Consider the following 11,379-nt stretch of genomic DNA (forward strand, 5'->3'; position numbering starts at 1 on the left):
CTGGATTCTGCCCTCATATAAGACCATTCCCCAAATTTGGTCCATCAACAAGGGGATGGATTACACAAACCAAAACATACCCTTCAATCCCTACAATGGAATACTCTTCAGCAATAAAACAAACAAACAAAACAAAAAATACCAAGACACTCAAAATAGGGGCAAATCTCAAAAACATTCTGCTGACCAAAAGAAGCCACACACACACACACACACACACACACACACACACACACACTTCACTGTATGATTCCATTTACAGAACATTCTGAAAAATGAAAGCTAATCTATAGTGACAGAAAACAAAACAGTAGTTGCTGGGAGCTGGTGGGGGAGGGAGACTGTTGGACCACCCCATGTAGCCACTCTCAGATTCCTGACCCTCAGAAACTGCAAGACAGTGAATGCTTGTTTTAAGCTGCTATGTTTTGGGGGGTAATTTGTTATGCAGAACCAGCTAACTACCTCAGGTTCACAAAACCTTAGAAGCTGGGTATTAAGTACAAGTGTTGGTAAAAATGTGGAGAAATGGGCAATCGTGTGTACTGTTGGTGGGAATGTAAAATGATGCAGTTGTTGTGAAGGACAATATGGATGGTCCTCAAAAAAGTAAACAGAGAATTTCCATATAATCCACCAATTCCACCCAAAGGAATGGAAAGCAGGAACTCCAAAAGATATTTACACACTGTGTGTAATTATTCACAATGGGCAAAAGATGGAAACAACCCAAGGGTTTCTTGATGGTGAATGGTTAAACAAAATGTGGTCCATCCATACAATGGAAGATTATTTAGCCATAAAAAGGAAGGATATTCTGACACAGACTAAGATATGGATGTAACTTGAAGATATTATGCTCAGTGAAATAAGCCAGTCACAAAAGAACAAGTACTGTATGATTCCACTTATATGAGGTCCCTAGAGGAGTCAGATCCACAGAAACAGAAAGTAGATCCTGGGTGCCAGGGCCTGGGGGAGGGGGAAGAGGAGTAAATGTTTAATGGGGATAGAGTGTCAGTTTGGGAGAGTTTTAGAAATGGATGGTGGCGATATTTGCAGAACACTGCGAATGTACTTAATGCCACTGAACTGTACACTTAAAAATAGTTAAGATGGTAAGTTCTGTTATCACCTTTCTTTAAAAGTTGGGTGTTATTGATGTGGGAAAATTTCACCCATTCTCAATGGGAACATAAAGTGAGTAGTCTTTCTGGAGAACAACTGGAAAGATTGTATGTGTGTCCTATGACCCATCCATCCCACTCAAGCGTCAATCTGTGCAGCAGGTGCCTAGAGCCCCCTCCATATCTCCTGAGCACCCATGGTTCCCACATGCCAGGAAAGTCAAAAGTACCAGGGAATTAATGCCCCTCCATTTCCCTTCTGCAGAGCAGCCCTCAGCAAGACAAACAAGATCTGATATATTAGTGCTTCAACTTCAACAACTGGGTGTCTTCCACAGCCTCCCAGAGTCCCCCAGAAGAATGGAGCCATGGTTGCCCACAGTGTCAACCTGCTCATTCATCCTCATTGATGTACCCTCATTAAAGCTTACTGGCTTCCCTCCTTTCCCACTTTCATCTCCCCACTGTCTCACCATTAGTGCTTGTTGGGATCACTTCTCAGATAAGCTATTTACATCCAATTCCTTGTCTCACAGTCTGCAACTAGAAGAGCCCGAATTAAGATAACAGCTCAATCGTCCACCCACTCGAATTAAGATAACAGCTCAATCGTCCACCCACTCATCATTAGCTGAATGCGCACCACTGTGTGCCTGGCACCATTCCAAGTGCTGGGGACACTGAAGGGAGCAGCAGAGACCCCTGCCTGGAGCAAATAGGGCTTCCAGCCCAGTGACCTCAGACCCTTGCATAAGTGTGCCAAGCTGGATGCTTATTCCAGAACAAAGTTGGGAACAAACCCCAGGGCATAGATATCAAGGAGCTTCTCGGGAGGCAGGAAGAGGCCACTGAAGAAGAGGGAGAAAGTACTTAGTTTCAAATGGCTCCTCAGAGGGAGCCCAAGACTTAACAGAGGTGGAGTACCAGAGGGCGGAATGCATTATAGGGTTTCACAGAGGAATCTAAGCTATGGGAGTCCCAACCTTCAAGGTTTCAGGGTCTCAGGAAGCCTAACATGGTGAACTCTGGGGCTTCTTTGTCCCAAGTTAGACCACTCCCCATTCTAGTCTAGATTCCCTTAGGTGTTTTTTTAAAAATATATTTTATTGATATTTTACAGAGAGGAAGGGAGAGGAATAGAGAGGCAGAAACATCGATGAGAGAGAAACATTGATCAGCTGCCTCCTGCACACCCCCAACTGGGGATGTGCCCGCAACCAAGGTACATGCCCTTGACCGGAATCGGACCTGGGACCCTTTAGTCCGCAGGCCGACGCTCTATCCACTGAGCCAGACCGTCCAGGGCCCCTTGGTTGTTTTTGTAGTCAAAGCAGATCAAGGTTCAACTGCCTATACCCCCAGGCTGAATTGGGCAATTGGCTAGTCCAGTGGTCGGCAAACTCATTAGTCAACAGAGCCAAATATCAACAGTACAACGATTGAAATTTCTTTTGAGAGCCAAATTTTTTAAACTTAAACTATATAGGTAGGTACATTGTTATTAACTTAATTAGGGTACTCCTAAGGCTTAGGAAGAGCCACACTCAAGGGGCCAAAGAGCTGCATGTGGCTCGTGAGCCGCAGTTTGCCGACCACCGGGCTAGTCTAAGACCCAACCCAGGTCTCCCTGTGGGAAGGAAAGGGTGGGCATGGGGAGACAGAGTCATCCTTCTAGAAGCTGGCCTCCCAGGCTGGACTCTAGCCCCAGCTCCCAGAGCCCTCTGACCCCTGCACCTATCCACGGACCACCAGTGTGCTCCCTGTCTTACCCCAGTGGAGGGCCAACCTCAAGGCTGGGCAGGGTCAAACATGCAAGCACCCCCATTCTACTCAGCTCCTTGACTGGATGGTCAGAGCAAGAAGTGGGACCCCCCTTTCTCTTCGCTGGACCTTGATCACTGGTTCCTTAGTTGGGCCTCAAAGCCAGGTGGCTGCACCTTGCTGTGGGCGAAGGAGGAGACCCCTTCTCTTTTTCTGACTCTATCTGAACAGTTTGGTTCCAAGGAGAGCGCCCCCGAGGGTGCGCAATGCCTCGATCCTCATCAGTATGCCCCAGACCAGGTCCAAGCCAATGGCAGCCGAGCCCAGAGGTCAGGGCCCCTGCTCCTAAGGCCGGCCGCTGGACCACCTTGGGGAGAGCAGGTCACCCTTTTCCACGATCCCCGGCGCCAGGAGTCAGGGGCCACCTGGAAGCACTCGGAGGAGGGAGGCAGGGCTGAGACGTCAGGTGGGCGGGGCAGGGCGGCTCCTGGTTACGGTCCCGCCCGCCCTGATTCACCCAGCCTGGCCCGGGAACTAACTCTGCCGGAGCAGGGACCCAGGAGTTGGGCCCAGCTCCACCCTGAGCGGTGAGTAGGTGGCTCTCTCCACCGCTGGGAACCAGGTTGCTGGGTGGGGGTCGGGCCGACAGGAGGACTGCCCCAAATATGGCTGGCACAGTGGCCTGAGCCCACCGCCACCGCCTGGGGCACAGGGCAGCTGAGGAAAGGTGGGGGCAGAAAGAAGGTAGGCACTGCTCAGGCCAAGGGTGCAGGGCAGGAGGGCAGGCAGACCTGGCCAAGGACAGAGTGAAGATCAACAGGCTGTGGGCGACCTGGGGTGCGGGTCGGGGGGAGGGGAGAAGGGGTCTTCATGATGTTTCCCTCTCCTTGGCCTCGGAGACAACGGCAACAACTCATCTCTGAGCTCCATAAGGCCCCAGAACCACCACTTGGGTTCTTCACCAGGCTGCCCTCTCTGGGACTCTTGAACCTAGACCCCCAAGTCCTGGCAGGGCACCTTGGGAAAGTACTAGGTTGGGAGTTCCCAGGTGTGCCCCCTCCCCCCCACCTGCTAGTAAGTCCCATCCTCCCCCGCCAAGTCCTCAGTTTCTCCCTTATGTAAAAGTCAAAAGGTTGGACCTTGTGCCCTCCAAGGCCTGTTCCAGCGCTGACAACTGCTGCTGTGTTTTCCTTTACTCTTAGCATGGACTGTGGGCGGGATAGGGGCTAGATCAGGAGTCCTCACCACCACGTGTTTTTGGAGGCAGGTTAGAGGATTGGGGAGGGCCTAAGAGAGGAGAAGCCTAAGGATCAAGTGTGGATGGGTGGAGCTAAGATTGGGTAGGGGGCATGTACCTATCCTAGGCTGACAGAGACCCCTCTTCAATCTGGCATGCAGAGCAGCCATCCCACCATCTCACCTCCATATTCCCCTACTCAAGTTCTTTTGGCAAAGATACTATTCTCTGCCAGAGGTTTTCTCTCAAAATGGAACAGAATGGATGCAATGAAAACTTGAGCAAATTATTTCTCTCCCTTTGAGGCTGGAAAAAGAGTTCCAACACCCATGCTCACTGAGACATGGTGGCTGTAAGTTGTGTGTGTGACCCTATTGTTGTTTTTCTTAGGGTTTCCCCCATCCCGAAAGTCCTTTTCTCTGGACCCTCCCACTAGCCCTGCTCAGACAAAGGGGGGGGCATTGTGTCTGTGGAAGCTTAATGGCAGGTTCCAACAATCAAGTCTGAGTCATGGAGACACATAATGATAACCCCTCGTGTCTGCCTCTGATGGTGTTGTATATGCACCTTGTTCCATGGGAACCACTGAGCAATCTGCTGGGGATCTTAGGGGTCACTTTTTGCCTGATTGTGGACCCCAGAAGTGAACTTCTGCCATTGTGAGATGGATCCTGAAATGTGGCAGGAACTCAGGTAGGAAGTCCCCTGTTGCAGCCCCCAGAGTTCCTATTTTTAAGTTAAGCAACTGAGCAGTGTCTCTTACAGGGACCGGTAGTCAGGGCAGGGGGAACCATAAGTGGCAGGGACTGGAAAAGGATGTGTGGTGTCTCCCTGGTCCTAGGTCTCCCCTCAGTTCAGTGTTTGTGCACTTAGGCCCACATGCACAAATGTGCACACTTCAAAATGCCCCCAAGTGACCCTTTTGGTGGCTGCAATGTACTTTTGGGTGCTTGGGGCTGTTAAGATGCCCTGGGTATGTTTCTATCAGATCCTCTGGTGACCAAGACTGACTGGGATGCACTGGGGCATTTTTACTTGGCTTTTTGTTTAGGATGGTATAAAACTGAGTATGAGGAATGAGCCATTGCATAAGGGATCTTGTGTTCTTTGTGCACCTCCTTGCGTGTGCCTGGTGCTGGGTGAGTCAGGGCCTGAGTCAGGGAGCCCAGGAGTCTGGGTGTGAGCAGACATGTACCCATCTTGCTAGCCTATCCCCATCTTGGTACAGTGGTGGGAACCTCTGATGGGATTAAGTGGGTGGGGCCTGCATCCTATCTCCACCCACTAAATCCCCAAGGCTTTCAAGGGATGAGGGGATGGGAAAGGGAGGTGTCAGAGCCTTTGGTGCAGGTGTGGGACTGGGTCAGGTTCTCCCTGAAGATGGGTGAAGGGCTGGAGGACCAGCTGGTGACCCAGATGTTACCTTCCTTGCCCAGCCTGCACCAGTGAAGCTATCAGGATGAGGCGAGCAGGCTCCAGGAACCCACTGGGAGAAAATGAGGCCTATATATTGGGAACCATGGATGCTGGGAGAGGTGGGTGGCCTAGGAGCCCCCTCAGAGGCAGTGGTGGCCTTGCTACCTCCCTCTCCTCCCACCTCCAGCCTCAGGGAGAGAAGAGGGGGGCTCCTGGTCCAGGCTTGTGGCTTTTGTGTGACTTGCACCTGGCCATCTGTATCTGGAATAAGGATACATTGGTCTAAAATGAAACCCAGGGACAGGCAGTGGGCTGGCCGCCCAGTCTTGTCTCAGTCATAGATGTCACACTGGCTCTCTCCCCAAATTTTTCATTTCCTGATTCTCTGCCACAGCCTCACTCACCCTGGCACTCCCTGCCCTACACTTTCAGAGCCTAAGTGTCTTTTTCTGCCTCAGATTCTGGGTACATTCCCTCTATAAACCCAGGTGTCCTAGCCACACACCCCAAGGGCTGACCAGCCTTCAGTTTTGCCACTCCCTGTCCCTGGGGCCTGTAATCGGAGCCAGGCTCTAGCCGGCTTTTCCGGTTGGAGTTTGGAGGTGGTGCCCCGAGCTCCCCTCAAGGGGGTGGCAGGGCCCACGCCCCGGAAGTCCCTGAGCCTTGAGCCATCCTCTCGTCCAGTGGTGGAGAGCCAGTCCTGACACTCAGACACCCAGGGTCTGGAGTCAAAAGAGCAGCAGAGGGACTTTTGCCTGGCTCATAGTTAAGGGTAGGAGACGCCCTGGTTCTGAAAGGACACACAGGCTAGCTGGGGAACAGTGGCGCTGGGGACAGCCCTCCTGAGCCCTGAAAGGGCAGGCAGGTTCAGATTGGTGCAGAGGTCCCAGGGAGCAGAAGTAGTGAGAACATTAGTTGCTTGACTCCGGGAAGGAGGGGAGGTCTGGGGGAGAGGGAAAGGGGACGCACAGCAGGGTAGAGCGCAGATCCGGCGCAGCTTCTGGCTCCTAGGGGGCCCCACCAGCAGATGCCACTGCCTGAGGTCTCCGCCCCACGCCTCCTCCTCTCTCATAGGCAGGATGATTCCAGTGGCCGAGTTCAAGCAGTTCTCAGAGCAGCAGCCTGCCTTCAAGTTGCTCAAACCCTGGTGGGACGTACTGGCCGAATACCTCACAGTGGCTATGCTCATGATCGGCGTCTTTGGCTGTACCCTCCAGGTAAGGGAAGGGGCAGGGCGGGGCCTGAATGAGGGGGTAGGAGAGGAGTCTATATAGGGGCGGGGCTCTAGAGCAGTGGTTCTCAACCTTCTGGCCTTTTAAATACAGTTCCTCATGTGGTGACCCAACCATAAAATTATTTTCGTTGCTACTTCATAACCGTAATGTTGCTACTGTCATGAATTGTAATGTAAATATCTGATATGCAGGATGGTCTTAGGCGACCCCTGTGAAAGGGTCGTTCGACCGCCAAAGGGGTCGCGACCCACAGGTTGAGAACCGGTGCTCTAGAGGGTGTGGCCTGGGGAATTTCGGAAATCTTCCTCTTATCCAAGGAAGGGGAAACCAGAGCCCCCTATACTTACAGACCAGTTCTGAAGCCTTCCCATTTTCTCCACCACTGGCAGCAGCACCAAAGTCCTGCCCATAGCTATGGTAGTCCATATTTTTATAATACTTTGTCCCTAGAACCTAGTAAGAACTGCAGTTACCTTACTACTTTGCTAGGGCTGTCATAACAAACTATCATGAACTGGGTAGCTTAAACAGAAAATTTTTATCTTACAGTTCTTAAGACTAGAAGTCTGAAATCAAAGTGTCAACATGGTTGGTTTCTTCCCAGGGCTGTCCCATGCCTATGTCCCATGCCTCTTTCCTAGGTTCTGGGGGCTTGATTTATAGATGATATTCTCCCTATATCTTCATAGCATCTTCCCTCTACGTGTGTGTGTCTATGTCCAGATTCCCCCTTTTTAAAAGGACACAGTCACCCCGGCTGGCGTGGCTCAGTGGTTGAGCATCAACCTACAAACCAGGAGGTCACGGTTTGATTCCCAGTCAGGGCACATGCCCAGGTTGTAGGCCCAATCCCCAGTGTGAGGCATACAGGAGGCAGACAATCAATAATTCTTTCTCAAAATTGATGTTTCTATCTCTCTCTTCCTCTTTGAAATCAATAAAAGAATATATTTTTAAATATATTTTTATTGATTTTTTACAGAGAGGAAGGGAGAGGGATAGAGAGTTAGAAACATCGATGAGAGAGAAACATTGATCAGCTGCCTCCTGCACACTCCCCACCGGGGGGTTGTGCCCACAACCAAGGTACATGCCCTTGACCGGAATCGAACCTGGGACCCTTCAGTCTGCAGGCCAACGCTCTATCCACCGAGCCAAACCGGTTAGGGCTAAAAGTATAGTTTTAATAAATCAATCAATCAATAAATAAAGGCAGTCATATTGGTGTAGGGCCCACCTAATAACCTCATCTTGACTCCCTCTGCTCTGGAAACACTGCCACATTCATGGGTATTGAGGATTAGGACTCCAACATCTTCTTGGGGGACACAATTCAACCTAACTCTTTTTTTCAGACAAAGACTGATGCTCAGGTTTACTGACTCTTCTAAAGTCATCAGAGCCAGCTGGGGACAGTGGGGATCAGGGCCTTCCACCTCAGCCTACTTCTCTCCTGATTCCCCAGATCCCTCACCCTCTTTCACCCTCTGCCCTATTCCATAGGTGACACAGGACAAGATCATCTGTCTGCCCAGTCATGAACCCCGGGAGAACTTATCTGAGGCCCCGTGTCAGCAACTGTTGTTGCAGGGGGTCCCTGAACAGATGGAGGGTCTCCAGGAAGTGAGCGGCCTCAAAAACAACCTGGACCTGCAGCAGTACAGCTTCATTAACCAGCTCTGCTATGAGAAAGCCCTTCACTGGTACCCCAAGTACTTCCCCTACCTGGTTGTCATTCACACACTCATCTTTATGGTCTGCACTAGCTTCTGGTTCAAGTTCCCTGGCACAAGCTCCAAGATCGAACACTTCACCTCTATCCTGGGCAAGTGTTTCGATTCACCATGGACCACACGGGCTCTGTCTGAGGTCTCGGGGGAGAACCGTAAGGGCCATGCCACTGGACAGGCAACAGCAACTGTGGCTGCTGAGGCAGGGCCAGGGAAGGTGGGGGAGGGTGAAACAGAGAAGGTGCTGACAGAGCCCGAGAAGGTGGTGACTGAGCCACCAGCTGTTACCCTGCTGGACAAGAAGGAGGGGGAACAGGCCAAAGCCCTGTTTGAGAAGGTCAAGAAGTTCCGTGTGCACGTGGAAGAGGGGGACATTTTATACACCATGTACATCAGGCAGATGGTGCTCAAAGTCTGCAAGTTCTTTGCCATCCTGGTCTACAACCTCATCTATGTGGAGAAGATAAGCTTCGTGGTGGCCTGCACAGTGGAGACTTCAAGGTTCACGGGCTATGCCAGCTTCTGCTGCAACCACACCAAGGCCCACCTCTTCTCCAAGCTGGCTTTCTGCTACATCTCCTTTGTGTGTGTCTACGGGATCACCTGCCTCTATACACTCTATTGGCTCTTCCACCGACCCCTCAAGGAATACTCCTTCCGCTCTGTTCGGGAGGAGACCGGCATGGGTGACATTCCCGATGTCAAGAATGACTTTGCCTTTATGCTGCACCTCATCGACCAGTATGACCCACTGTACTCCAAGCGCTTCGCTGTCTTCCTCTCCGAGGTCAGCGAGAGCCGCCTGAAGCAGCTCAACCTCAACCATGAGTGGACACCTGAGAAACTTCGGCAGAAGCTGCAGCACAACACCAAGGGCCGGCTGGAGCTGGCGCTCTGCATGCTCCCAGGACTGCCTGATACCGTCTTTGAGCTCCGTGAGGTCGAGGCACTCCGCCTGGAGGCCATCTCTGATATCACTTTCCCCCCAGGCCTGTCACAGCTGGTGCACCTGCAGGAACTCAGCCTGATCCACTCTCCTGCCAGGCTACCCTTTTCCTTGCAGATCTTTCTGCGGGACCGCCTGAAGGTCATCCGTATCAAGTGTGAGGAGCTCCGCGAGGTGCCTCTCTGGGTGTTTGGGCTGCGTGGCCTGGAAGAGCTGCACCTTGAGGGACTCTAGCCTCCGAGAGCTGAAGCAGCTCAAGGTGCTATCTCTTTGGAGCAATGCCGGCAAGGTCCCAGCCAGCGTGACTGATGTGGCTGGTCACCTGCAGCGGCTTAGCCTGCACAATGATGGGGCCCGCCTGCTGGCCCTTAACAGCCTCAAGAAGCTGACGGTGCTACGGGAGCTGGAGCTGGTGGCCTGCGGGCTGGAGCGCATCCCCCATGCAGTCTTTAGCCTAGGCGCACTGCAGGAACTTGACCTTAAGGACAACCACCTTCGGTCCATTGAGGAGATCCTCAGCTTCCAGCACTGTCGCAAGCTGATCACGCTCAGGCTATGGCACAACCAGATCGCCTATGTCCCCGAACATGTACGTAAGCTGCGGGTCCTTGAGCAGCTCTACCTCAGCCACAACAAGCTGGAGGCCCTGCCCACCCAACTGGGCATGTGCTCTGGCCTCCGCCTGCTGGATGTTACCCACAATGGGTTACACTCCCTGCCACCTGAGCTGGGTCTCCTGCAGAACCTGCAACACCTGGCTCTCTCCTACAATGCCCTGGAGACCCTGCCTGATGAGCTCTTCTTCTGCTGTAAGCTTCGGACGTTACTCCTGGGCTACAATCAACTGACTCAGCTGTCTCCCCAGGTGGGGGCCCTCAGGTCCCTCATCCGCCTGGAGCTCAAGGGCAACAGGTTGGAGGCTCTGCCAGAAGAACTGGGCAACTGTAGAGGGCTAAAGAAGGCTGGGCTTCTGGTGGAGAATAGCCTTTATGAGGGCCTGCCAGCAGAGGTTCGAGAGAAGATGGAAGAGGAGTAAAGCCAGGGAGGGGCAGGTTGCAGTAGAGGCTTTCTGGATGCTTCCATCCCAAAATCTCTACCACTGTCTTTACCACTGAGGTGGCCAGGTGAGCCCAGGCCAGGAGAGGAGGAGCAGACATGTCAGCCCATGGGGCCCATGCAAGATCTTGGGACTGGTTTATCTGGGGAGATGGGAAGTTGTGGATTTGGGGTGGAATGGCATGGAGAGATTAACTCAGTCATAGATTCTCAGACCAAAACCACATCTGTGTCTTGGCTGGCTGGCCTGCCTCAGCCCTGGGCCAGAACTTCTGCCTTCCCCCTGGACATTCTAGCTCATTCAGTGCCACAAAAGGGGGTAAGGACACAACCCGATAGGATTTCAATCTTCTCCCCGCTACCAAAGCTTACATCTGGGGTTCTCTCCCAAGGTGTCACAGACACAAGGGACCAGCACACACTGCCCTGACTTGATGTTATTTCTCTTATTTGGCAATGCATCAAAATCAACATTCCCAGAAAACATCACAGGTCCCACCCCTGAAAGTCTGACTCAGGAGCTTTGTCTCGAGGCCAGGAACTTGCCTGTCAATAAGTGCTACAGGTAACCCTGATGCCTGTGGTCCTAGACATTTATGTTGGGAAATGCTGACCTACAGAGGAGGTATCTAGAGCAGGAATTCTGAATCCTTTTTAGGTCCCTAGACCCTTTGAGAATCTGATGAAAGTTGGGCACCTCTTTCCTCAAGAAAATGCCTGTATACACATACATACACAATTCTGTAAACAATTTCAGGCAGTCAACTCCCCAAGGACTATTCATGGGTGTCCTAAGGATTACAGACCCCAGGTTAAGAACACCTGCTGTGGAGGGTACATTTTTAAAAATAAATAGTACTAATTATCAGAA

At 51.9% G+C, this 11,379-nt stretch overlaps 1 protein-coding gene across 1 annotated transcript; it reads left to right on the top strand.

Moving 5' to 3' along the window:
- The first annotated feature begins 3,415 nt into the window (after positions 1–3,415).
- On the top strand, positions 3,416–11,379 carry LRRC8E (leucine-rich repeat containing 8 family member E). Its single transcript, XM_006752713.2, is given in 4 exon segments — positions 3,416–3,475; positions 6,616–6,758; positions 8,280–9,682; positions 9,684–11,379. Coding segments are annotated over 3 exon segments (2,346 nt in total). The 5' UTR covers positions 3,416–3,475; positions 6,616–6,620; the 3' UTR covers positions 10,489–11,379.

This window comes from Myotis davidii, unplaced genomic scaffold (assembly GCF_000327345.1).
Source record: "Myotis davidii unplaced genomic scaffold, ASM32734v1 scaffold770, whole genome shotgun sequence".
Taxonomy (NCBI): domain Eukaryota; kingdom Metazoa; phylum Chordata; class Mammalia; order Chiroptera; family Vespertilionidae; genus Myotis; species Myotis davidii.